Consider the following 24936-nt stretch of genomic DNA (forward strand, 5'->3'; position numbering starts at 1 on the left):
AAGAGACATATTTTGCGTCTTCCCCTTTGAAAAATGTACAGGAACAGAGGTTAAAAGCCAATTCAACTTTGATCTGTATATGATAGCGAAAGAATGTGTGCTAATGAGTTGAGATACTGTGTGTACTAGCCTGGGTTTGAGCACTAAAGTACTGTGAATTTTGTAGCCAAAAAACCATTGAACTAGGCCCCCACATTGCAGGGAAATGACTCCCTCTCACTCTGAGTGCTAGTAGCCATCTGGCTAACAAGCCAATCCAAAGGAAAGGACAAAAGGAAGATTCTCTTGTTCTGACTGCTGCCGACCAATACCATCAAGACGAAACAGGTCAAAGGAATTTCAACAAAACTGCAAAGCCAAGAACGCTGAAATCAACTATTCAGCTATCAACTTTTCACTATTTTTTCATTATAATTGACCCATAAAGATTTATTTGTTCATCTTTTAACTTTTATCACTTTTGGATTCACTCCTCATCTGTGTATTTGTGCTGTGTTATTATTTCTTCTCATGTGTAGTAACTAATGTACTCAGTCTTTTGTTAACTCAAACAAGGCTGGATAAGTTGATTCCTTTAAAACTTAAATCCATTTAATTTGGAATAAATATATCCACAAAGGAGGGATCCTTTGTAAATTAACCTTATCACCACCAACTAAAGGGCTATAAGTATAAATAAAGGGGAGTCAGTTCACCCCTTTTCACCCAAAAGCTTGACAATTGGGACTATAAATATCTGGCCCTTACACTTGTAAATTTAGAGATGTCAAAAGTGAAAGAATATGATATGTGTCCAGCAAAAGGAACAGAAAAAGGGATTGAAAGAGAAAGCTAAATAGATGTGAATAAAGGAAGATAAGCTGGGAGGAGTTACAGAAAAATAAATTCTATTTACTGCAGTAATTTATTTGCATTTGTGAAAAATTTTACAGTTTAAAATAAAAAACTTATAAGAAAGATAGATTTTTATTCTGTTATTATTGATACAAAATTATACTGAAGTTTAATTATTAAAGTTATAATCAGGAACTGTTAATTTTTAATTTTACTCTATTATTGAAGCAATATGTTAATTACAATTGCACTATATAACCAGTGATATTAAAAATTGATAAATCTGACAAACATTTGAAAGAGTTTCTTCTACACTTACTGCAGCGAAATGCTGACCGATTATGAGTGAAGGAAATTTGAATTCAGATAACGGAATACACTTCAGAGAAATTACTTTTGGATACAAATCAATAATACTGAGTTGGATGTGTAATTATTTGAAAAGGATTCTGAGTAGAATGCTGATCATATTTAGTGAATAGAAAAGGATGTCAAAGCTATGAATGTGGAAATTATATTGAATCCTACTTTGATTTCGATGCAAAGGAAATTCAGCCTGTGTATATATATAAAACAACATTTCTCATACCATCAGTTTTCTGCTCACACTAAAGCTGAGTTATCAACAAAATGTTTTTTTCATTTATTAAATACTGAATCTATTAGCATACACTTTCAAGTGTTCATGTACTTGTACATCTAGATCTCTCCTTTAGTTCCCAACTTTTATTATCTGACAAGCCTTTTTGCATTGTTTTCCTCAAAATCTGCAACATCTCATATTTTACCATATATATACCATGTATATCTGCCACATAAGAACAAAAGAAACAGGAAAAGGCCATTTGGATCATTGCTAATGGCTAACTTTTGTCTTTACTCTACCTTCCACTGTTTCTCCATATTTCTTAATTTACTTAGTAACTAAAAATCTATAAATTGCTGTCATAAATATACCCAGAGCACAAATTAAAGCACTCTCCTGTGTTTGGTAATGGGACAATGGCGTGGTGGCTGTTTCGCTCGCCACCTTATTGCTTTCACCTTGTTTACAAGTGTGGTAGGAAGGCTCGTGAATGGCCTTCCTGTACTACTGCCAATTGATGTTCATCTTGTGCCTGGTCATGATAGTATTAACCCAGTGGCAGATGATGTGTTAACGTTGTGGGGAGCATGGCAAATCAGCCTATGGTGGGGGAGAACTATGGCTTCCACAGTTCAAAGATAGTTTGTGCTTTATCAAGGGGAACCAGATTGAGAAGGGCAGAGGCCTTCTGAGAGGCACACTGATGCCCCTACCCACTCTTCCCCTGTGGTCCCAGCATGCAAGCCCCTCATTTATCTATGGTCTAGTTCAAATCCTGATCTTAGACCTCAATTGATGTTGTAACTCTGGTGGTTTGGAAACTCTCAATGAGTGGGACTTCCATCTTTTGGAATCCATGTTCCTAGAGCAGCCTAAGCTTGGCAAGCTCATGCTTCTTGAGATAACTCTGATTGGCCATATGTCTGTCAACCTGACACTGTGGTCTACTGATTGCTTCAGCTCCACCTTTTTTCCTGACTACCAACCACACAAGCACTTTTGGCATCATCTGCAAATTTCTTAGTCCGGCCCTAAGTATTTAAAATGAATTAGGAACATTGGAACAGGAGTAGCCATTTCAGCCTGTCGAGCCTGCAAATCAAATGGAATATCAAAGTACTCACGAACAAGGGGACCACCAACACAGTTTGCCCTCATTCTGACATTGTTTAGCCCCTCACAATGGTTAGCCCCAGTAATGCTCACCATGCACAAACCTGTGTTACCATGCCACCCCGCTGACCGAGAGATCTCGACAACTGTGTGATTTCATATACTTTGCTGATTTCTAATTGCAGCTCTTTTTTTGATCATTTGGTAATGTCACCTCATTGGCCGTCATGCTGCTTAGCTGGAAATTCCCACACTTTGCAAGTAAACCAACAGAAGTTCTTTCAAAAACATGAGTAGTGCAATGTACATATGATTTGGCAATCCATAACAAATTGTAGCTTTACGGCTCATATCACTTTATGTTGCATAGTTGATTTGTGGCAAATGTGCAAGACAGGACACATCTATGCTGCAAATACTAAGCACAAACATTGGTATCTATGCTTTGCACTGGATAAGAAGAAGTAAAAGAAGCAATCTCGACTATACAGGTAACAGAAGTGTTCAATTGGCCTGTGACATCCTGTCATTGCTGCCAGAAACAGTATTTATGATTCCCACCATTAGTGCTGTACCATCGGTGACTCTTTAAATGATTTCCTCATTTACATTACAACACTGTCATCAAAGTTGGTCAGCAATTGGCAACAATACTCATGTAAGTAGGAACGCACGACATTATAGGTTTATTGTGATCAGTTAAGTTTTCTATTTCAAGTACAAGGGCAAATATTTCAATTTTCTCCCATAATTTACATGAAAGTTCCATTGAGTTGGGTGAAATAAGTTCCTTTCAGGGTGCTCCTACTGATGTAAACTTGTTGCATGTAAATTGTGTTTTGTTTAATAAATAAGAGATGCATCATGTTTCATCTCTACTAAAGTAGATCCTTGTCCAATTATAATTTCAAGCAGAAATTCAGACTAAGTTATAGCCGGATTTACTGTACATTGTAATTAATTGATTAGGTTCTTCAATTCAGCAATAATTCAATTTCACCAATTAAGAACCATGTGGAAAATCCTTTACTGTCTTTGGAGAAATAATTAAACAGTTAATCTAGTGAATTAATTGACAGCCTGATAATGCGTCAAAAATTTCAATGTTACAATAATGTGAACATATGAATAGGAGCAAAAACAAACCATTCAGCATCTCAAAACCTACTTTGACATTTAATAAGATCATGGCTAATCATTTTATTTTTTAAACTTCACATTCCCATCCATCCTTTAGATTCTGTTGAGGCAAGGGAATCAATCTATTTCAATTTAAAAGAAATTTAATGACCATGCCTCTACCAGCTTCAGGGACAGAAAGTTCCAAAGTCACAGAACAAAGTCACAGTTTAAAAAAAAGAGTCTCCTCACCTTAATCCAAAAGTTGATCCCCATTCTTAAAACAGTGCCTCCTAAGAGGAAACATTCTATCCACATTCACCTTGCCAAGACTTTTCAGGATCTTATGCACTTTAATAAAGTCACCCAACACTCGTCTAAACTCAGATGTAAACAGCCCAGTCTGTCTAACCTATCCTCAAAGCACAACCTACTCATTCCAATTATGAATCTGGTAGAATCGTCGAGTCATACAGTACAGAAAGGGCCCTTCGGTCCATTGAGTTTGCACTGACAAAACCTCCTTTACAGCTATATTAGTCTCACTTTCCAGCACTTAACCCATAGCCTTGAATGGAATGATATCGTAAGTGCTCATCCAAGTACCACTAAAAGATTGTGAGGTTTCCGTCCTCAAATACCCTCCTAGGCAATGTATTCCAGATACCTACCACTCTCTGGGTGAAAACAAATTTACTCAAATCCCTCTAAATCTCCTTCCTTTCACCTTAAAATTATGCCTCCTTGTTGTTGACTGTTATTGTTATTTGTTATCCACAGATGAAAACTGCACAATATTTGAGACATAGTCTCATCAATGCCCCGTATTACTGAAGCTTAACAGCCCTACTTTTACATTCAATTCCTCTTGTAATAAAGAATAACAAAGCACTAGCTTTCTTGATTATGTGCTGTACATACATAGTAGCATTTTTTGAATCATGCAGCAGAACATGGAGATCTCTCTACCTAGTTTCCTATTCCTCTTGAAAATTATATAGCTGTCAACATTCAGTACCCAATCCTTCTCACCCCACAGCCATGTCTCCCTAATGGCTATCAAATTATATTTATTTACTTCAATACTGAATACTACAGTGAATTTGCAATATCTTTTTGGGATGATTATATGCAGATAAATTTAAAGTACCTCTCTTTTTTGGGGGGCTAAAGATGAGAGGTTGAAACTTATGCTTTTTAAAGTCAAGAATACTTGTGCTGGCATGTGAATTTTTTTTTCAAGTTTTCATTCGTGCCAGTATTCCAAGATTAGGCATTAGGATGAAAATTGACACCGCCATATCAGTCAGTGAGTTGGAGTTTGGGAAGCACTTGTTATTTAACTTACACGACCTCTGAAATTATGATTGCAACTAAAAGAAATAGAATGTCCTAAGTACAGCAAGGTCTTTTTTCAGCATATTGCAGTAAATTGTTAGTAGCAATATAATACAAGTTGATAGTTTTTTCTGCAAAATCCAATGAGTGAAAGGTTGTTACAAAATAAAAATTGATATTTTTTTCTGAAAAATAAAGTCTGTGGAGGATAGTTACTACAGAATTGTGTTAATAAAATCAATTGGACAACAGTACAATCTCCAAACATGATTGATAGGATTATAGTCCAAGCATCTCCACTCTAGCATGGCCACACAAAATTATCAAATGCAGCTGCAATATGAATAATTAAGTCTATAATAAATAGGTAGCATCAGTAATGGTGACCACAAAGCTAAAAGATTTTAATTAGATCCCACATGGTGCATCAATATTTTTCCAGGAAAACCATCAGTCATCCTTACCTGGTTTGAATCTTATGTTATTTCATCCCACACAACACTGTTGATTCTTAACTGCCCTCAAAAATGACTTAACAAGCCATACAGTTCTACATCATATGGACTGCAGTGGTTCAAAAAATGACTTACCACCACCTTCGCATGGATAATTACAGATGGACAATAATCGATGGCCTTACCAATAAAGACTGTTCCTCATAAATTCCAACATTGGGTCTTAAAAGAAACAGCTGCAGAGATAATGGATGTGTTGTTTATAATCTTCTAAAATTGCCAGTGTTCTGCAAAGATCCCAGAAGATTGGAAAACCTAAAATATAACATTCCTACTCATGAAAGAAGAAGGACAAAAATCAGGAAGCCATTCATCAGTTATCCTAATACTTGACATTTGGAAAATGCTGGAATCTTTTATTAATAAAGCAACAGCAGGATAGTTAAAAGCTATTATAAATTCAAAAAAGACAAGAACATTTTATGGAAAGAACATGTTGTTTGAAATATTGCTTGAGTTTATTTCAGGATGCAATGAGTAGGGTGAATGAAGGGGAACCATTGGACATGGTGCAGTTAGATTTTCAAAAGGCATTCAATATCACAACACCATTAAAGGTTACTAAAGAAATAAGAGCTTATGGTGCTGATGGCAATATATTAGCATGAATGGAGGATTGGCCAGTCAGCAAGAGTAGGGATTAGGATAAATGCGTCATTTTCAAGTTGGGAAACTCGATAGTGGGATCAGTGTCTATGCCACAGTATTAATATTCTAGATGAAGGGACCAAGCATATTATAGCAAAATTTGTTGATGATACTACCACATTAGTGGTAAAATACAGAATATCAATTTCAACTTCCATCATCTAATTTTAATACCTTAGACTGTTATGGACAAAAATGTTTTTAAAAGGAAAAAACATGGACTTAAAATGGCTACAGCAACCACCTGACCACAGATTAAGGCAAGTTCAGGAAACTAATGTGGAAGAAACTAAATTATCCAAATAAAATTGCCATAGTTTTCTAAAGATGTGGAGGACATGCTTTAATTTATACTTGCATGAGAAATTACTCATACTAGACATTAAAGGGTTACTCACTTAATCCAGCTCAAATAGACAATTGAGCCAGACTTGAAAACAAACAGACATAGTTTGATAATGCTTAGTAGAGCAGGCGAGAAAAGGATTTGTAAGACAGAACTGGAAAACTCTCTATTTCTCCCTGACTACATCACACAGCCTCTCAATAAACAGTACCCAGTGATAAAATAAATTGGATAAACATCTATTCATTGAGAACTCATGAATATTTACAGATTTCACCACTGCTGAGGATAAGATATCCATTAAGCAATTGTGACCTCAGGTTATAACAACTGAAGGACTCTAAAAATGTCTTAAACTGTACATTCTTTATCTTTCTGTAATCCTTGACATTCTCTATTTTACTAAACATTATACCTTTTTTGTGTGCTAGATATCACATTCTATAATTTGATTCTAAGTTAGTAAATAATAAAATTCTCTTTTCTTCAACGCAAGAAAAACTTGAAATTGGTTCCTTAATTTTGAAAAGTACAATGTTTTAATTGAAGTGTGATATGGCTACTTACTAAAAATAATTTAAAATATTTCTTGGCAAGAATTGAGAGTGTTAAAAAGAAAATCACCACTTCACTCCTCCTTGCCTTTGTATTTTAACAATACAAAGATATGCAGGAAGGCAGGTAGTCAGGATGATTCAAAGTGTTTGCCAAGGGACATAGATAGGTTAAACAAGTAGGCAACACAGTTGACAGATTTGGAAAACGTGAGATGATCCACTTCGGTAGAAAGATTGAAAACCAAAACAATATTTAAATTGAGACAGGCAGTTCGAGGAAGAGATCTGGAAGTCTATGCACATGAGTTACAAAAGAACAATATGCAGGTTTGACAGGTGATTTGGAAGGCAAATAGCTTGTTAATCGCAAGGGGGATGAATTAAAGAAGCAGGGAAGTCTTGCTGCAACTGGACAGGACACTCGTGAGACCACACCCAGAGTACTGCATATAGTTTTGGTTTTCCTGAAAAGGTTCTTGAGATTGCTACCTGGCATAGAGGAGTTGTTTTATGAGGAAAGGTGGCATAGATTGAGCTGATACTTATTTGAGTTGAGAAAGATAAGAAAGAACCTCATGGAAACATATCGTTGGAGAGAGTAGTTGCTAAGATGTTTACCCTCATTGGGGAAAGTAGGACAACAGGATATAGTTTTAAAATTAGAATTTATTTGTTTAAAATGAAAAAGAGGAATTTTTCTCTTAAAGATCCTTGAATCTTTGGCAGAGAGTAGTGAGGACTGATTCATTAAATAGATTCAGACTAAGATGAACAGGTTTTTGAGTCACAAGTACTTCAAAGGTGATGGGGAATAGAAAAAAAAATGAAGCTGAAGCCAGAAAGACGGATACAGTGATCTGAGCGAACTCCTTCTGTGTTATACATTTTCTGTGATTTCAATGATCTGATTCGCCACAATCTTATGAAATGCCAGAGCAGGCTCAAGGAGCCTTACTGTCTACTCCTGTTCCTCTTCCTTATGTTCTTCACACGTTTAAAATCAGTGCATCATAATAGCAGAGTCCAATTGTTTCTTTATTTATCTGTACCTATTGTGATTATACTAACCATGTGGCAAACACTGACATAAGAAACTTCACAGCTTAATCTTTTATGTACAGTGTAATGGGACACCTAAGAGAATCTGATTTCGTCAGTAGACCTTATGTTTCAATCTATCAAAACACAAATTACTTTGACATTGGCTAAGTGGTATCCATGTGAAGAAGCTAGTTTCATCTGAAAAAGATTTAGTAAATATTTAATAAAATCATAAGCAGCAGGACATTTCATCTAATAATCCATTCATTCTGTTAGCACAGTTAGTCTAGGTAAAGGAGTTGGTTATCAACGAAGCAATTCATTGGAAATGAGTTGGACAAATTTACATATAACTATCTTTTATTCCAAAACAAGGTTTCCCTTTAAAATGGATAATCACAGTATAATTATAGTCAATAATCTGGGCCATGGCCTCTTCCTCAACAGCAATGAGGCTCTGAACTCGTTGTATCAAAGCCAGAGGCATCCGTCAGTTATTTTACAAAATTCTACTGCTTAACAAATGAGGTAATACTATTATGCAAATATAGTATAATATGGGAAATTTGACAATTTCCCATATTATACAATCTGAATGCAATATTGATAAGTAAAACTTGATATCATATAACAAACAGTTACTCGGAAGAGAATGTTGTTCGTGACACGAAATTCAGTTGCAAATTCACATGAATTAAATGTTTTACAGAAGAACCAGTCAATCACTGTTCTCCTTTGTCATTCGAAAGCAAGTAAAGAATTTTATTACCATCATGTTTAGATTCACATTTTCTTTTATTGCAAGAAATTCAAGAAGGAAGGTGGATAGATTTTATTATTTAATTCCCATCAGAAATGGCTCTTTGAGCTGGTGAGCAGGTATTTCATATATGCAGCAATAGTTTTAAATCCTGACAAGAAAATTATTGTTCATATAACATTGGCACATGACTTAAGGATTACAGATTGGACCCTTCCAACAGGGAAATGAAGCTGTCATTCACAAACTGAAATTCAACGTATCAATACTTGTACATGGTTCTTCTTGTGGCTTTCTTACTCCATAGTTCTGTTCGACTTCCTTAATATAACAGCTCAAGCAAGTAATTTGTTGCAGCAAAGAGAATGCTAACATTTGAATGGAGCACTGCAAGATCTCATAGACCTTTGTCAGTGTTGTTTTCATTTCATGCTGAACATTGCCAGCCTTTTTGCTGTTCCCATTTGATCTATGATGTCTGCTGCTGACACAATCCACCGAGTGTGACCCTGTTCTGAGGTGAGTGTGTCAAAGTACTCCCTTGTTGGGAGTAAATTCAAGTTTTATAACCTGGCAAAAAAATGAATGATAGCAAACTGGTAACTTGTTTTATACCTAGCTCAATTCTCTTTTGTAATAGAAGTGTGTGCTGACATGACAATAGTGTTAAAAATTTTGTGATTCCCTCCAAAGTGGGCTGTTGCTGTTACAAATTATTTGTCCTAGCAATACCTTATTGATGAGACCTGTTATATCCTTTCTATGCTGTGAGTTGCATCAGCGATTCATATAGTAGTGAGACTGGAAAACACTCCGAGTTCACTTTTTCACTGATTTGATTAAGTTTCTGAGCACAACTGGTGAGATGGAAGCAACATTATCTGAACAAGATCATATCTCTGTGAATCTTTCAAACATACTCATGCCATAGTATTAGCTGCATTCCAGGGTAATGAAAGTGTAATGAAACATATGCACCCAACCCTAGCTAATTATTAATGAATATGTAATAACCTGTGGGGTACTAGTCTTTTCTGCCTCAAATCCATTGACATAGGAGGTAGCTGGGTCAAGGTAGAACTCCTTAAACTGAGGCAAGCTATTTTTCAGGCTTTTGTGATGTGACCTTCATAAACAGTAAGGCAATTCACATTTCACAAGGTATGGTATATAAATGGACATTCTTTCTCGATCGCTTAAAATGCTTCGCACCATACATTTTGGATTCTTCAATTACATTTAGCCATGCTATCACTATGCAATTCTTAATTAATAGCACTATGAGGTAATGAACAATTGCTTCATCATTTTTCAGTCATACATGTTACAGTATCCAAGTTATGCCAATTGTTTTTAAATACCTCACCCTTTTTTTAACTATCAGTGTTATAAGGCCTCACTTCTTAACATAACATTGGCTACATTTTCCAGATACTTCCAAAATTTTCAAAACTGCATAGAGGATTGAAGAAGGAAAATGAACTCATAAATAGGTCTGCACATGCTTCAAGAAAAGTTTATTTCAATTCTGCTCTTCTTAGCCTTTGAATCGCATTCCTCTTGTAACATCAAATTTCTACCCCTTAAAATAATCTCTGAACTATGATATTTTTCAGCTGACACACAAGTTCTGATTTGTTGCAGCTCCTGTACATAAAGGTTTCCTCCTGTGGGTTTGTGAAAATGTGGAACAGAAGCAGGTCATTGAGCCTTTCAAGCCTGTTCAATCATTATGTTAGATCTGCTTTTTAACTCCATTCATATGCCTTCTACAATCCTTAATTCTTTGCCCAAGAAAATCTAGCAAATTCCATCTTAAAATTTCAAACTGATCAAGCCTCAAACTTTTTTTTTGTGGAGGGAGAGATTTCCAAAGCATCCTAGCTTCTCAGTTATCTGTTATCTTGCAATCCTCCATCCAAGTATTTTCCATGTGTCTCTTAAAAACATAGATTTGGGCACTCAGTCTAGAAATGTTGCATTTGGCCATTTCTATGTTACATGATATGTATAATACAAAATACTTGCTTCCATTGAATGTAACCTGATAATTGTGGAGTCAAAGTTTGATTCAAGCTTTGCAAAAACAATTATTTTCTCTGATACTAACTCAGTAAGACTCTTACAGATATTTCAGCTAGAAAAAGGCTTTAGCAGTTAATTATCAAAATTAATTTAGTGTGTTTGCTATGTTTTATTTGCAGCTGGAAATCCATATACTTGGTGGATAGGAAGAGGAAACGAGAAGCATTATTACTGGGGAGGTTCTGGCCCTGGAATACAGAAGTGTGCTTGTGGGATTGAGCGAAATTGTACCAATCCAAAGTATTACTGTAACTGTGATGCTGATGCCAAACAGTGGTGAGTAAATTAACCACGTTATAAGCATCATATTGTAGCAATGACTTGTAATTTTATGGACGGCAGAATTCATGGCTCTAACATGTGAAATTTGCAAATGTTCACATCAACTATATGAATTAAATCCTAAATGCACCCTGCCTGAGAGATTCTTCACAGATTTGTTATTGAGTCTTTCAAAAGAGTTTCATTGCTGAAGAAAAAGTGAATATCTGAAGAATTGGTGTTGAAATTCTTTTATCTTCCTCAAATGTTTTTCCTCCTGTGGACAGACATATATAGTCTCGCAGGATAGAGACTTATGTTTAGGCATGAGAATTACAGACCTGGCTCATCATTATGGATTGGAATCGGGGTACAGCCTTGGATCGAGCTTTACTATCTAAAGTCATGGTACTAATGTGCGTTGTGGTTACAAGCTTGGACTGCAAGGTTCAGGTCAGGTTTAGTGGCTTACGATGGGGTTACAAGCTTGAATTGAAGTTATGAGCTCAGTTCAGAGCTACAGGCTCAGGTCATAATTATTAGCTTAGGTTGGACGATGGGCTGAGGCTCGGGTCATGGGCTAGGGTTAGAATTATTGACCAGGGCGAGGGCTATAGGTCAGTGTCATGAGCTTGAGACATGGTTAAAAGCTTTATTGAGAATACAGATCTGAGTCAGGATATGGGCTTCAATAGAAGTACAGCCTTATGTTAGAGAATGGGCTCAAGGTGGTTTGTAGCTTTGGGTCAAAGACACAAACCTAGGTGAGAGTGAAAGCTTGGGTTAGAGACATGGGCTTGGATTGGATATATGGGCCCTGATCAGAGTTATGAGCTTGGGAGATGGTTAAGAGCTTGAGTTGAGGGTGCAGGCTTGTTTGTGGGAAAAAACCTTGATTCGGGCTAATGGGCTCAGTTCAGAGTTGCAGGCTTGAGCTTAGGTGATGAGCTTGAGTCAAGGTGCTGGCTTATGTCAGGTTATAGGATAGCTCGCACTTGTAACCTGGGGAATAGCTAAGAACTTGGATTGAGGGTACAGATCAAATTGGGGATATGGGATTGGATTAGAGATATGGATCTGGGTGGGAGTTGGAGTCTCATATTGTTTTTTTTAAATTCACTAACAGAATGTAGGCACGGCTGCCTGCTCCTGCATTTTATTACACTCCCTAGTTGTCCTTGACAAGGTGGTGGTGAACTGCCTCTGGAACCACTGCAATCCTAGTGCTGTAAGTAGATCCACAAGGGAATCCTAGGATTTTGACCTCGCGGCACTGAAAGAACAGCAATATATTTCCAAGTCAGGGTGCTAGGTGGTTTGAATAGGAACTTGTAGATGCTGGTTTCCCTTGTATTTACTGCTTTTGCCCTTCAGGGTGATAGTGGTCATGGGTTAAAATGTTCTTTGTAAGGATCTTTCCTGAATTTCTGCATTGCACATTGTGGGTAGTGCACACTGCTGCTGCTAAACGTCAGTGGTGGAGGGAGTGAGTGTTTGTTGATGTGGTACTGGTCAAGAGCCTATTTTCTCCTGAATGGTGTTAAGCTTCTTGAGTGTTGTAGGAGGTGCACTTATCCAGTCAATTGGGAAGTATTCCATCATATTCCTGACTTGAGCCTTGTAGATGGTTTTCAGGCTTGGGGAGTCAAGGCGTGAGTTACTCGATATAGTAGTCTAGCCTTTGATATGCTGTTGTAGTCACTGTGTTTAGTCACAAATCCAGTTCAGTCTCTGGTAAATGGTAACCCCTAGGATGTTGATAAGGGGTGATTCAGTAATGTTAATGCCATTGTATGTGTTATTGGAGATGTCATTCCTGGCATTGATATAGTGCAAATATTACTTTTCAGTTTTTGGATATTGTCTGGGTTTTGTTGCATTTGGACATGGACTGCTTTAGCATCATTGTTGTTGTGAATGGTGCTGAACATGATGGAGAGAAGGTCAATAATGAATCAACTGAAGATGGTTGGGCCTAAAACATTACCCTGATGAACTCCTGCAGAGATGTCCTGCAGCTGAAATGACTGACCTCCAACAGTCACAAACATCAGATATGATTCCAATCAGTGGAGCGTTTCCCCCTGATTGCCATTGATTCCAGTTTTGCTAGGGCTCCTTACTGTGCAATTAGTCAAATGTGACCCTGATACCAAGGGTGTCACTCTCATCTCACCACTGGAATTCAGCTCTTTTATCCATGTTTGAAGCAAGATTGTAAAGAGGTCAGGAGCTGATTGGCCCTGATGGAACCCAAACTGGGCGTCACTGAGCAGGTTATTGCTGAGCAGGTGCTGCTTGATAGCACTGTTGATGACACCTTCCATCACCTACCTGACGTTCGAGAGAAGTCTGATGGGGTGGTAATTGGCTGGGTTAGATTTTTCCTACTTTTCATGTGCAGGGCATATCTGGGCAGTTTTCCACATTTCAGCTCGATGCCAGTGTTGGAACTGCACTGAACAGCTTGGCTAGGGGAGCAGCACATTCTGTAGCACAAGTCTTCAGTACCCTTTCCAGAATGTTATCAAGGCCCACAGCCTTTTCAGTATCCAGTGCCTCCGAATGTTTCTTGATATCACACAGAGTGAATTGAATTGGCTGGAGATTGGCATCTGTAATGTTGGGGACCACTGTAGAAGTGGATTGCCCACCTGGCACTTCTGGCTGGAGATTACTGTGAATGCTTCAAACTTATCTTTTATACTGCTGTACTTGAGTCTCCTATCACTGAGGATGGGGATATTTGTGGAGCCTCCACCTCCAGTGAGTTGTTTAACTGTGCACCACCATTCATGGCAGGATGTGGCTGGACTGCAGAGCTTAGATCTGATTTGTTGATTGTGAGATCACTTAGCTCTCTCTATAACTTTTTGCTTATGTTTGGTAGTCTTGTTTGGTGGCTTCAACAGGTTGGCATCTAATCTTCAGGTATGCCTGGTGCTGCTCCTTGCATGTCCTCCTGCACTCTCCACTGAGCCAGCATTGATTTCCTGGCTTGATCGTAGTGGTTGAGTGAGGAATAGACCGGACCATGAGGTTGCAGATTGCGCTGGAGTACAGTTCTGCTGCTGTTGATGGCCCACAGTGCCTCCTGGATGCACAGTTTTGAGTTGCTAGATTTGTTAGAAATGTGTCCCATTTAACACGGTGACACTGCCACACAGCATAGTATTTAGAATTATCAATGTGAAGATGTAAACTAACACCACAGAGGCCAGTATGACATCATCTTTTATACACATGTGGAGAGTCCGAGACACTGATCCAGCTTCCTCAAAGTCAGCGCTCAGAGTGAACAGACCCTCTGACAGTCTTCTTTATATCTGTCAGCCAGGGGTCCTTGGTTGGACCAGATTAACAGCTCCTGTCAGGGAACTCATATGCTATGAAGTTCACCTGGCTGACCTTGTTACGATCACAAGATGGGACTTTATCTCCAAAAGGATTGTGCAGTGGTCACTCTTCCTGATATTGTCATAGACAGATGCATCTGCAACAGGCAGATCGGTAAGGATGGGGTCAAGTATGCTTTTCCTTCTTGTTGGTTACTGCACTATCTGCTGCAGACCCAGTCTAGAAGCAATGTCCCCTAGAACGTGACCAGGTTAATGAGACCAGGGTTACAGACTCGAATCAGAAATACAGGCTCTGGTCAATGTTACAGGCTCAAGTTGGCAATATGAACATGGTCAAAGTTACAGACTCAAGTCAGAGATTTGGGCTCTGGTCAGGGGTACAGGCTTGGGATGATGCATGGGCTTGGGTGAGGATTTGGGCTTAGGTTGAGATCACAGGGTTGAGTCAGGGATACCTGTTCATTTCGGAATTTTGGCCTTAGATCAGGGCTGTTGCCTTGGGTCAGAGTTCCAGGTTCAAACGCTTATTATCGGCTCAGAACAGTATTCACAGATTTGAGTGGGGTATACAGGTTCACTTTATCAATAACCTTCCCATTATTGTTAGTGAAGCTTCTTCCTCCTCCACCCATCAGAGTCCCTTCCAAGGGTTCATCTTTGGCACACTCCTGTTGCTTAGCAACATGTTGCCACTCAGTGGCATTGTCCAAAAACGTGTCAGTTGCACCTATACACCGATGACATGAAGATCCCTGTCACCACCTCTCTCCATTCCTCCACTTTTTATTGCCAGGTCACTTCTCCAACATTGAATCCTGGTTAAAGTTAAACATTGAGAAGACTGAAACTATTTTCTTCAGCCCTCACTGCTCACTGCATTCCATAAACCATACTCGTCTCCAGCCATCATCTCACATGGAGCAGACTACTCACAACATACAGCTGAGTTCTATACATGAATATCTCTTCCATCAGTACCATGCACCCAAGAGCTATTACCATTCCTGAATCCCAGACCACACTGGGATGATGGCCATGGGAGCTTTGGCTAGAGGGCCAGGAGTGGTATAGCTGTCAAGGGGCACCCCCAACCTCACAACTCCAACTCCCTCAATCACACACTGAGTACCTTTGAATGAGGAACACCAAGGAAGTTCTCAAGAAACCTCATAGGGTTTTGCTTGTCTTGCTCGCCACATAGTGTGCATCCACTCTCCTGGCTTAATACTAAGTAATGGCCAGCTAATGTTTCAATTAGAGGGAGGAGAGTACAGCCATCTGCAGGATCTCCTGATATGGATTTAATCATGTGGAGATGAAAAGAAAACAGGGTTCCCATCTTTGATTGTAGCTGGTTCTGTTTAGCTTGATCTAGTTTAGCTTCTGACTAGAAGGGACAACCCAGGGTGTTACTAGTGATATCTCAGTTGTGGTGGTTCCATTAAAGGTTAGCAGAGGTTGTCAGGCTTTTTCTTGTTGAAGTTGCTCACTGCCTGGCAAAAATGTAACTTTAACTGCAGTCCAAATACAGACATATTTTCAAAAACCGAAAAAAACTGCAGATGCTGTAAATCAGGAACAAAAACAGAGTTAACATTTCGGGTCCGGTGACCCTCCCTGTCTTTTCCTTCACAGATGTAATGTAAACCTGCTGTAGGCTAGAAGTTGTTTTTTAAAGAATTATGAATGGAACTTACTCCCTGTAGTTGTCAGGAATGAGCCCAATAACTTACAGTATTATGGAGGGATTCTTTGTCATTAAAAAGTTGAAGGAGATCCTGCCCTGAGGAATTCCTGCAACAATATCCTGGCCAACAGTAATCAGCCTTCAGAAACTGTCATCATTTTCCTATGTGTTAGCGAACTGCTTCTATTCGACGTAATTTCCTTTGCTCCGACGGTTCTTAGTTTGGTTGGGTTCTTTGATGCTATATTTGGTAGAATACTGCTATAATGTCAACTCTTACCTTCCCATGGTGTTGCATCCAAGCTGTGATGGAATCTGAATGGATGAACTACATTGATAGTCTTGTATTTACTGAAAGCTCGTTGATCAAAGTTCTATCATAAACATATGCAGAAAATAGACGAGACCAGAATAATCTACGGCATAGGAGTGAGTGAATCCAAGAATGGAAAGAAGAAATGCGTTACTCTGTATTTAACCTCAATTCACCCAGGCAAAAACAGATGCATAGTAAACTTAAAACAAAAACTTCAAAGTGTATTGTGACAGTGAATGCAACCCAACCCAAAATACACCAATTTGGTGATGCCAATTACACACAAAAATCTACCAAATCTCATTAGAACATGTCCAAATACAAATCAATGTGAATCAATGTAAACAGTGAGGCCCTAAAAAAATCCATCAAACTCACAACAGAACATTTCTTCTTTGAGACTGGAAAGTTAAATTTTAACGCATTTAAGCATCATTTATGTTTAAGAACTTGTAATCAGGGAAAATTTTCAACTTTAATGTAACTCGTACATGTGCCATAAAAATTATTCAAATAATCATTAAAGAAACAAGCCTTAGGAAGGAGAATTATATGTTTTCAAAGTGACCAGTGTTTCATGCTGTGTCTGAATGTATGATCTCCCTTCAACAACTGGAACATCCCAAACATGTGCAAATGAAGTATACTAACATTTTAGAATGATTTCACATCATTCCTTACCTGCTTTTTAATTAGCACAACCATACAACTATTAAGCATACAATTTAAGGATAGTGACAAATAAGAATGTAAAATTCATTAACTAAACAAAATGTATATCGAAAAATATTGAATCAAGAAATTTTACACAATGTAATCCAGAAAATCAATTTAAGTACATTTAAGAAAATAACAAATATGTGAATCTGATTACCAAAATAATATAATAGTGAAAAACATTATAAAACAAATGAAAAAGTACAGCACAGGAACAAGCCCTTTGGCCCTCCAAGCCTATGCCGACCATCATGCCCTAATTAATCTAAAACCAAACCTGCCATTTTTGATCCATATCCCTCTATTCCCTCCATATTCATGTACCCACCTAGGTGCCTCTTAAATGTCTTCAATGTGCCCGCTTCCACAACCTCTTCTGGCAGTGCATTGCAGGCTGCTACCACTCTCTGTATGAAAAACTTCCCTCGCACATCTCCCTTAAACTTACCCCATCTCACCTTGAACCTGTGCCCCCTTGTAATTGAAACTTCAACCCTGGGAAAAAGCCTCTGACTATCCACCCTATCTATGCCCCTCATAACTTTGTAGACGTCTATCAGACCTCTATCCTCTCAGCCACCGTCTTTCCAGTGAAAGAATAAATTTCATTATTGCCTTTCATCTTCAAATCATTTTTGTGAACCATTGTACAGCTTTGGGCTTCGAGACCCATGATATTCCATAATGTTTAAATATTTGGAGTTTTTAAGTTATGCTACAACATAAATGCTCAATTGGTAAATGTAATACTTACTAAGCCATTTATAATCACTAAATGCCAGATTTGATTGCTGTCTGTGTCAAGCTAGGTGATCAGGCACTTTAATGGTGCAGTTCTTCAATTGATCCTAAGATCTTTGTGGAAAGAGAGAAACAGCCTGCTCTGAGCATCAGATGACCGCAAGATGAGATTCACTTGTGATACCTCAGCAATAGGTACTGAAAAATGGTGCTCCAGATCGAGCCACTCCCTGATCAAGCAGTTTTAGTACAGCTACAACACTGGCATCTACCTAACAGGGTGGAAAGTAACACAAGTACATCCTGTCCACAAAAGCAAGACAATTCTAAATCAACCAATTATTGCCCCATCGGTCCACTTTTAATCATCAGAAAAGTAATGGAGGTCATCTTCAACAATTCTACCAAATGGCTCATATGCAACATTAAACCATTCACTGACGCTTGATTGAGGTTCCATCAGACATATGCAGCACTTGATCTCATTACATTGATAAAGGAGCTAAAACCCAGAAGCAAGATGAGAGTGATTGTCATTGACATCAGGGCATTTGACTGAGTGTAACGGCAAGGGTCCCCAGCAAACCTGCAGACGTGGGAATCAGAAAGAAAACTTTCCACTGGGTTTGAGTCATACCTAGTATAAAGGAGTATTGTTGCAGTTGTAGGAGGTCAATCATCTCAGCCATAGGACATCAGTGTATGAATTCCTCAGAGTAATGCTGTTGGCCCAACCATCTTCAGCTGCTTCATCAATAACATTCCCTCCATTACAAAGTCAAAAGGGGGAAAGTTCACTAATGATTACACAATGTTAAGCATTGAGAACTCCACAAATACTGAAGCAGTCTGTGTCCCTTAAAAACAAATTGTTATTTAACACATATCTAAACCCCTACAAGACCCAGGACTGGGCTGGCAAGTGGCTAGTAACATTCATGCCACACAAGTGGCAGGTAGTGATCATCTGCAATAAAAGAGAACCCAACTATTAGCCTTGACTTCAATCATATTACTGTCATTAAATACCCTACTCTCAACTTCCTTGGGGCCACCACTGACCAAAAAAAAGAACTGTGACCAGCCATATAAATTCTGTTAAAAGAGCAGGTTAGAGGCTAGGAATTCTGTGGCGATTATAATAGAATATTCTCCACTTGCCTGGATATGTGAAACTTCAACAAAATTCAAGAAACTCAAAACCATCCAGGATAAATCAGTTTGATTGGCACCACATCCACCATCTTCAACATTCACACCCTTCACCACTGATGCACAGTGACAGCAGTGTTACCATCTACAAGGCATAATGCAGTAAGTCACCAAAGTTCCTTAGAGAAACCCTTCAAAACCTGTGACTTCTACCACCTAGAAATCAAGGGCAACAGATGCATGAGAACACCATCATCTATCTATGTGTTCCATCCAAGCTACACTCGGTCCTGACTTGGAGCTACATTACTATTCCTTGACTGTCACTGGGTTAACATCCTGGAACTTCCTTCTTAATAGCACTGTGAGTTGTCCCTTCACCTTAAGGACTACAGGTATTCAAGACTACAGGCATGTGGACCTGTACATTAAATTGCTATGTTGTCTGCTGTGTGCTTGCTGCTAGCTGGCCCACAACTTTCCTGCCATGCTTTAGACGCCCTTAAGGGAATCAGAGCCCAATTAAGGGCTTCAGCCTCCACCACACTATTTTAATGAGCTCAATATGTGGCCTGGCAGATCTAACCCTGTGGACTGATAGTCAGTGAAAGGTGGAATGCCTCCTTCCCAAGCCTGCAGTGCCAATTCAAGGACACTTTCCTTTAGTTTCAGCTGATCGAACAGAGACGGTTGGCCAATTTGAAAAGCACTGTAAAATGTTTTGACAAATAATTTTTACTGTGAGAAAATAAAACCAAGTACTTATGTTTTCATTTAATAATGTCACATGCAACTTCCAAGACATCTTTACCTTTTTGGTCTATATTTGAAAGCATATACAAAATGTTTACCAAGACATTTGTACTTTGTACTTGCACATATGCAAAAGGATGCAACATCCATACTGCTAAAAGCTTGAGCCAAGATAAGTAGACATTTTCAAACATAACAATTCATCCTTTTACCAACCAATTTTTTTTTTTCAGGAGAAAGGATACTGGCCTTCTCGCCTATAAAAGTCATCTGCCTGTAAGCCAGGTATTAGTTGGAGACACCAGCCGTTCAGGATCTGAAGCAAGACTTGCAGTTGGTCCACTGCGTTGTCAAGGAGACAGTAAGCAATTTTCATTCTACGGTAGACAAGCTTCATTTGAACTTTTGACGAAATATGGGAAATATATCAGTGTATTTGCATATAAACAAATGAAATGATTCCAAATTTATGGAGATGAAATTATTTCTACGCTGCTAATGAGTCTGAGGAGCAATTTTTCATTTTTAGCTAAAGTGATCTTTTTCTTAAAAAAAAAGTAAAACATCAACATTGCAGCAATTTGCAACAAGCAATTTAGAGTTATCACTTATAGAATTATTCATTGATAATAAATTACACAGCCAAGCTGAAAAAGCTAATAATCCGAGATGCATACTAAATCTGTGATTCACTGTAAATAAGGTGATAATTGTAAAGGAATCTTTTGCCTAATTTAGGTAAATCCTAATCCAGTGTCCAGTCACATAAGGAGATAATTATTACAATTTATATTGTACATTATCAATGTCTCTTCTTTTAGTAATAATAAGTTAAATTTATATTGCACCAAAAGAACTTTGTCGTGGGATGGAGGCTCGGTAGCAGTTGATAAGGAGAAAGAAAAGAACTCAAAGGAACAAATGGATATAGGTTGAAGGGAGCTCTTCAAAGGCTGGTTCAAAAAGCTGTGCTTTGAGGAACTTTTTAACAAAAAGAAGTATTAAAGTTAAATTAAAACTTAAATCTATCTCAAAACTTTCAGTGGGCAAGCTAAATGGAAGATGAACATACTGCAAAGTTTAACAGCTAAGTGTAAAAGGAAGTGAGGGGATTGCCTTCTTTGGGAATATCACTGTGTCCTTAGGGGCAGCCTCCCAAGATTGAACCGATGCATTTTCTAAATTCTCACCACTTCTGCACCCCCATCTTGCTAGGATCCCCAATTCCTCTCCGACCAAAAACCCTGGACTTACCTCAATGTTGATTCCTATCTTCCTTCTTCATGGGACTCATTGAGATCTCAGCAATGGCCAAAACCTGCTTCTGGAACTGTTGGAACTTCTCAGCTGCTTTGTAATCGGATTGGCTGGCAAGATGTCCTGTGCCTGGGGTAGAAGTCACTCGCCCAAGTGTCAAGACTGGCCCGAGCATATAATCATAAAATCCACCCCTAAAGTCACAGAAAATAATGAAAATTGCAAGGACTAATCTCAGAGATGAATAAGATGTAGATTTGAATAGGATGCAGGAGACAGACTTCTGAATAAATTGGAGCTTTTGCAGATAAACATGAAGAGGTTGACATGACTTGGTCCATGCAATTACCGAGAGTGGTTTTCATTGTTTGTGGGCTTTGGGGAGGAAATTTCCAGAATATTTATTTCCGGATGTATCTTGCTTTCTGCTCTTTCATTTCTCCCAGGAGTTCAGTTGGCTCTGTGGGTGGGGAAAAGAAGTGTCTCATCATGTCTCCAAACATCATGGCATGGAACAGGCTTGATGGACCAGTTAGCCTCATCTTATTGATTTTGTATGTTTATGAGTAGCACTTGGACCTTACTAAAAGATGGACAAGACGGGGTTGCGTTGGAAGTAAAAACCAGTGGTCTTGCTGATGTGCTGGTGTTTCATATTCACAGTACAGCAATCACATTTTAATGCAGGTTCAGAAGAAAAATAAATTAGATCAAGTGATGACTCAACACGGATCAATCCCTAACCCCAACCAACTAAACATGCAACAGCCGCTCCATTGACACAAATATAATTTAAATAATAATAACTTTATTTTCCCAAAGAACAACTTACAAAATGGCATTGGTCCAATTTGTTAAATAATGTGTAATTTGCACTGATTAAAATCAAATCCATTCAGTTTGAATTAATTCAAATTCAAAACTCTGTTGTTTTCCATGCTATTTAATCCCAAGGAAAATTACAGCCCACCTGCAGTTAATAAAATACACAAATTACCCTTTTATAATTCATATCTAATAACTTACAATAAGTCTCCTAAAAGGTCATCGCACAGTTGATGTTGTCTGGAGACCATAATGAAGCCTGTGCTCCTGCCAAACAGCAAGTCAACCACATAGTAAATGCTAATGTAGGTCGTTGATGCCAGAATCTGAACCCCTTATTTGATGAATTGCATGGAGAAGGCTTAGAGAAGGAACCATTCTTGTGTGCAGCTTTCCTAAGTGTTGGTATGGTTTCTTATTGTGGACAGATGCTTTAGAAAGCTAACAGTTAGTCACATCAAGCAAACTTGTTTTCTTCAAACTGTACCTTGATACTATCACATTAAAAGAGAGGAAATATTTTAACAAAATGAGCAATGAAAATAGGATGTCAATTGTCTTACATAATCACGCATGCACAGACTAACAAATTTAATTGTGAAGACCATATCTTTTTACTTTTTTTTGGAATGTGGACCAAATTGATGAAAAGGACTGCTTCTAACCAAGAAGAATTTGTCGCATTTTTAAAAGGAAGTTACACATTTTGATTGTGTTTATATTGTTGCATTGTTTAGTCAGTGGGGAGAAATGTTTGAAACCCAACAGCACAACCTATTTGTTCAGAGAAAGCTTCGCACAGAAACAGAATGTTTGGGTCTTCAATATTATTTTAATTCATTCACAGGATGAGTAGGATGTTATATCAACATTTAGTATCCCTCCCTAATGACCAGAAGGCAGTTATTGCTGTGGATCTAGAGTCACAGATGTTAGTATCCTTCCTGAAAAGGCATTGGTTGAACATGTAGGTTCTCCCAACAATGACCATCATTAGACTTTTAATTCCAGACATATATTAAATTCACATTCCACTATTTGCCATGGCAGGATTTGAACCCAGGTCCTTGTGACATTACCGGGGTATCTGAATTAAGTGTCTGGCAATAATGCCACTAAGCCACGACCTTCCCCTGCATGGTTGTAGAGGCCAGGAGTCATCAGCATGACAACAAATCTCTGATTGGTTCCCGGACACGTGTTCACCTTGTGTGCGAAAAATACAGGGCAGAAGGTCTCCAGACATCAAGAGAGAACATCCCTCCTTTTTTCACACTGTGTAATGAATTAACCAAAACCGAAATGAGCCTCTTGAATGAAATGTTCTTCCAAAATGAATACCTTTGCATTTTCCCACATTCAACTCATTTTGTGAACTTCTTACCCACTTAGTTAACCTATCAATAACTCTCTGTAAACTGTTCTCTCCCCTCTGCATCTTGCCTTTCCACCTATTTTTATGTTGTGTACAAATTTGGCAACAGTACATATGTTTCCTTCCACTATATAGTAAACATTTGCAGTCCCAACAATGATCCCTATGGAACTCAACTGGTTCCAGGTTGCTAACCTGAAAAAGAGCCCCTTATCCTGACTTGCTGTATCCTGCCCATTAGCTAATTCTCAATCCATTACCATGGGCTCTTGTCTTATGACTTAACCATTTGTGAGGTATCTTGTTGAACACCTTCTAGAATTGAAAATGCAATGCATTTACTGGTTCCCCACTATTCATTCTGGTTCAGATCTCCTCAAAAAACTCTCATAAATTAGTCAACACAATTTCCCTTTCATGAAGCCATGTTTACTGTGCTTGATTAGATTATGATTTTCCAAATGTGCTGCTATTACTTCCTTAATAATTGATTCCAACATTCACCATTGATATTAGGCTAATCAGGCTATTTGCCTCCTGCTTTTTGCTTCCTTCCCTTTCTGAACAGGGGAGTCACATTGACAGTTTTCCAACACTCTGGCATTTCTCCAGAATCCAAGAATTTTGTAAAATTACAACCAATGCATCTACTATCTCTTTAGCTACCTCTTTTGTGATCCCCGGATGCAAACCTTTAACTTATCTGCCTTTAGCCCCATCAGTTTGTCTAATACTACTTCTCTAGTAATGGTGATGGTACTTAATTCCTCCCCTTTATTATTCAGTATTAATTGGATGCTCAAAGTATTTTCCACCGTAAAGATGAATGCAAAATATCTATTTAACTCCTCTGGCATTTCCTTGTTCCCAATAACCATCTCTCCAGATTTATTTTTTAAGGGGCCTCTCGTAATTTTGACCTCTCTCTTCCTTTTTAAATGTTTACAAAAGCTCTTACTTTCAGATTTTATTTTTCTTGCTAGTTTGCCATTGTAGTTTATTTCAACTATTCAGCTATGTTTCCCCAACATTTTCTCCTCCACCCAGAATATCCATGCTTGTTTATTTGTTTGTGTCTGCACATATGTAAGGCTTTGCAAAGGGTTTCGAGTTTCAGCTAGTAGTTATTTGTTGATAATTCATATTTTTTGCTTGCCTGTGTTTATAGCTTTACTTTGGAAAAAATGTTGCAAAGTTGGGTAGAGTACTTGTGGATTGGGAGGCAGAAAGTTAAGATTTGGTGTTTGTAAAATGCGTGGGGAGGGGGGGAAAGCATTGCGTGGTCCTTTTAAAAGATCATGTGCTTTTTCTGTGCTTAGAGATTTAAAATGGATGTTTGTGAGCAGCAGGTTGGAATTTTGCAAGTACACAGATAGCACCCAAATTGAAACATCTGTGTCAAAAGGCTGTACAGTTAGTAGGCCAAGCAGCAGATTTTACCAAGTCAACAGGTGTTTGAATTTAGCCAAGGTGTAGAGCTGGATGAACACAGCAGGCCAAGCAGCCTCAGAGGAGCAGGAAGGCTGACGTTTCGGGCCTAGACCCTTCTTC

At 38.3% G+C, this 24936-nt stretch overlaps 1 protein-coding gene across 1 annotated transcript in view; it reads left to right on the forward strand.

Moving 5' to 3' along the window:
* Positions 1-24936, forward strand: part of LOC109913433 (contactin-associated protein-like 2) — a 1704267-nt gene that overhangs the window by 1271215 nt on the left and 408116 nt on the right. Inside the window, exons 14-15 of the mRNA XM_048610560.1 lie at positions 11062-11218; positions 20162-20289. Coding sequence (XP_048466517.1) covers positions 11062-11218; positions 20162-20289 — 285 coding nt within the window. The remainder of the gene's footprint in view (positions 1-11061; positions 11219-20161; positions 20290-24936) is intronic.

The sequence above is a fragment of the Rhincodon typus genome, chromosome 2 (assembly GCF_021869965.1).
Source record: "Rhincodon typus isolate 14 chromosome 2, sRhiTyp1.1, whole genome shotgun sequence".
Classification (NCBI taxonomy): domain Eukaryota; kingdom Metazoa; phylum Chordata; class Chondrichthyes; order Orectolobiformes; family Rhincodontidae; genus Rhincodon; species Rhincodon typus.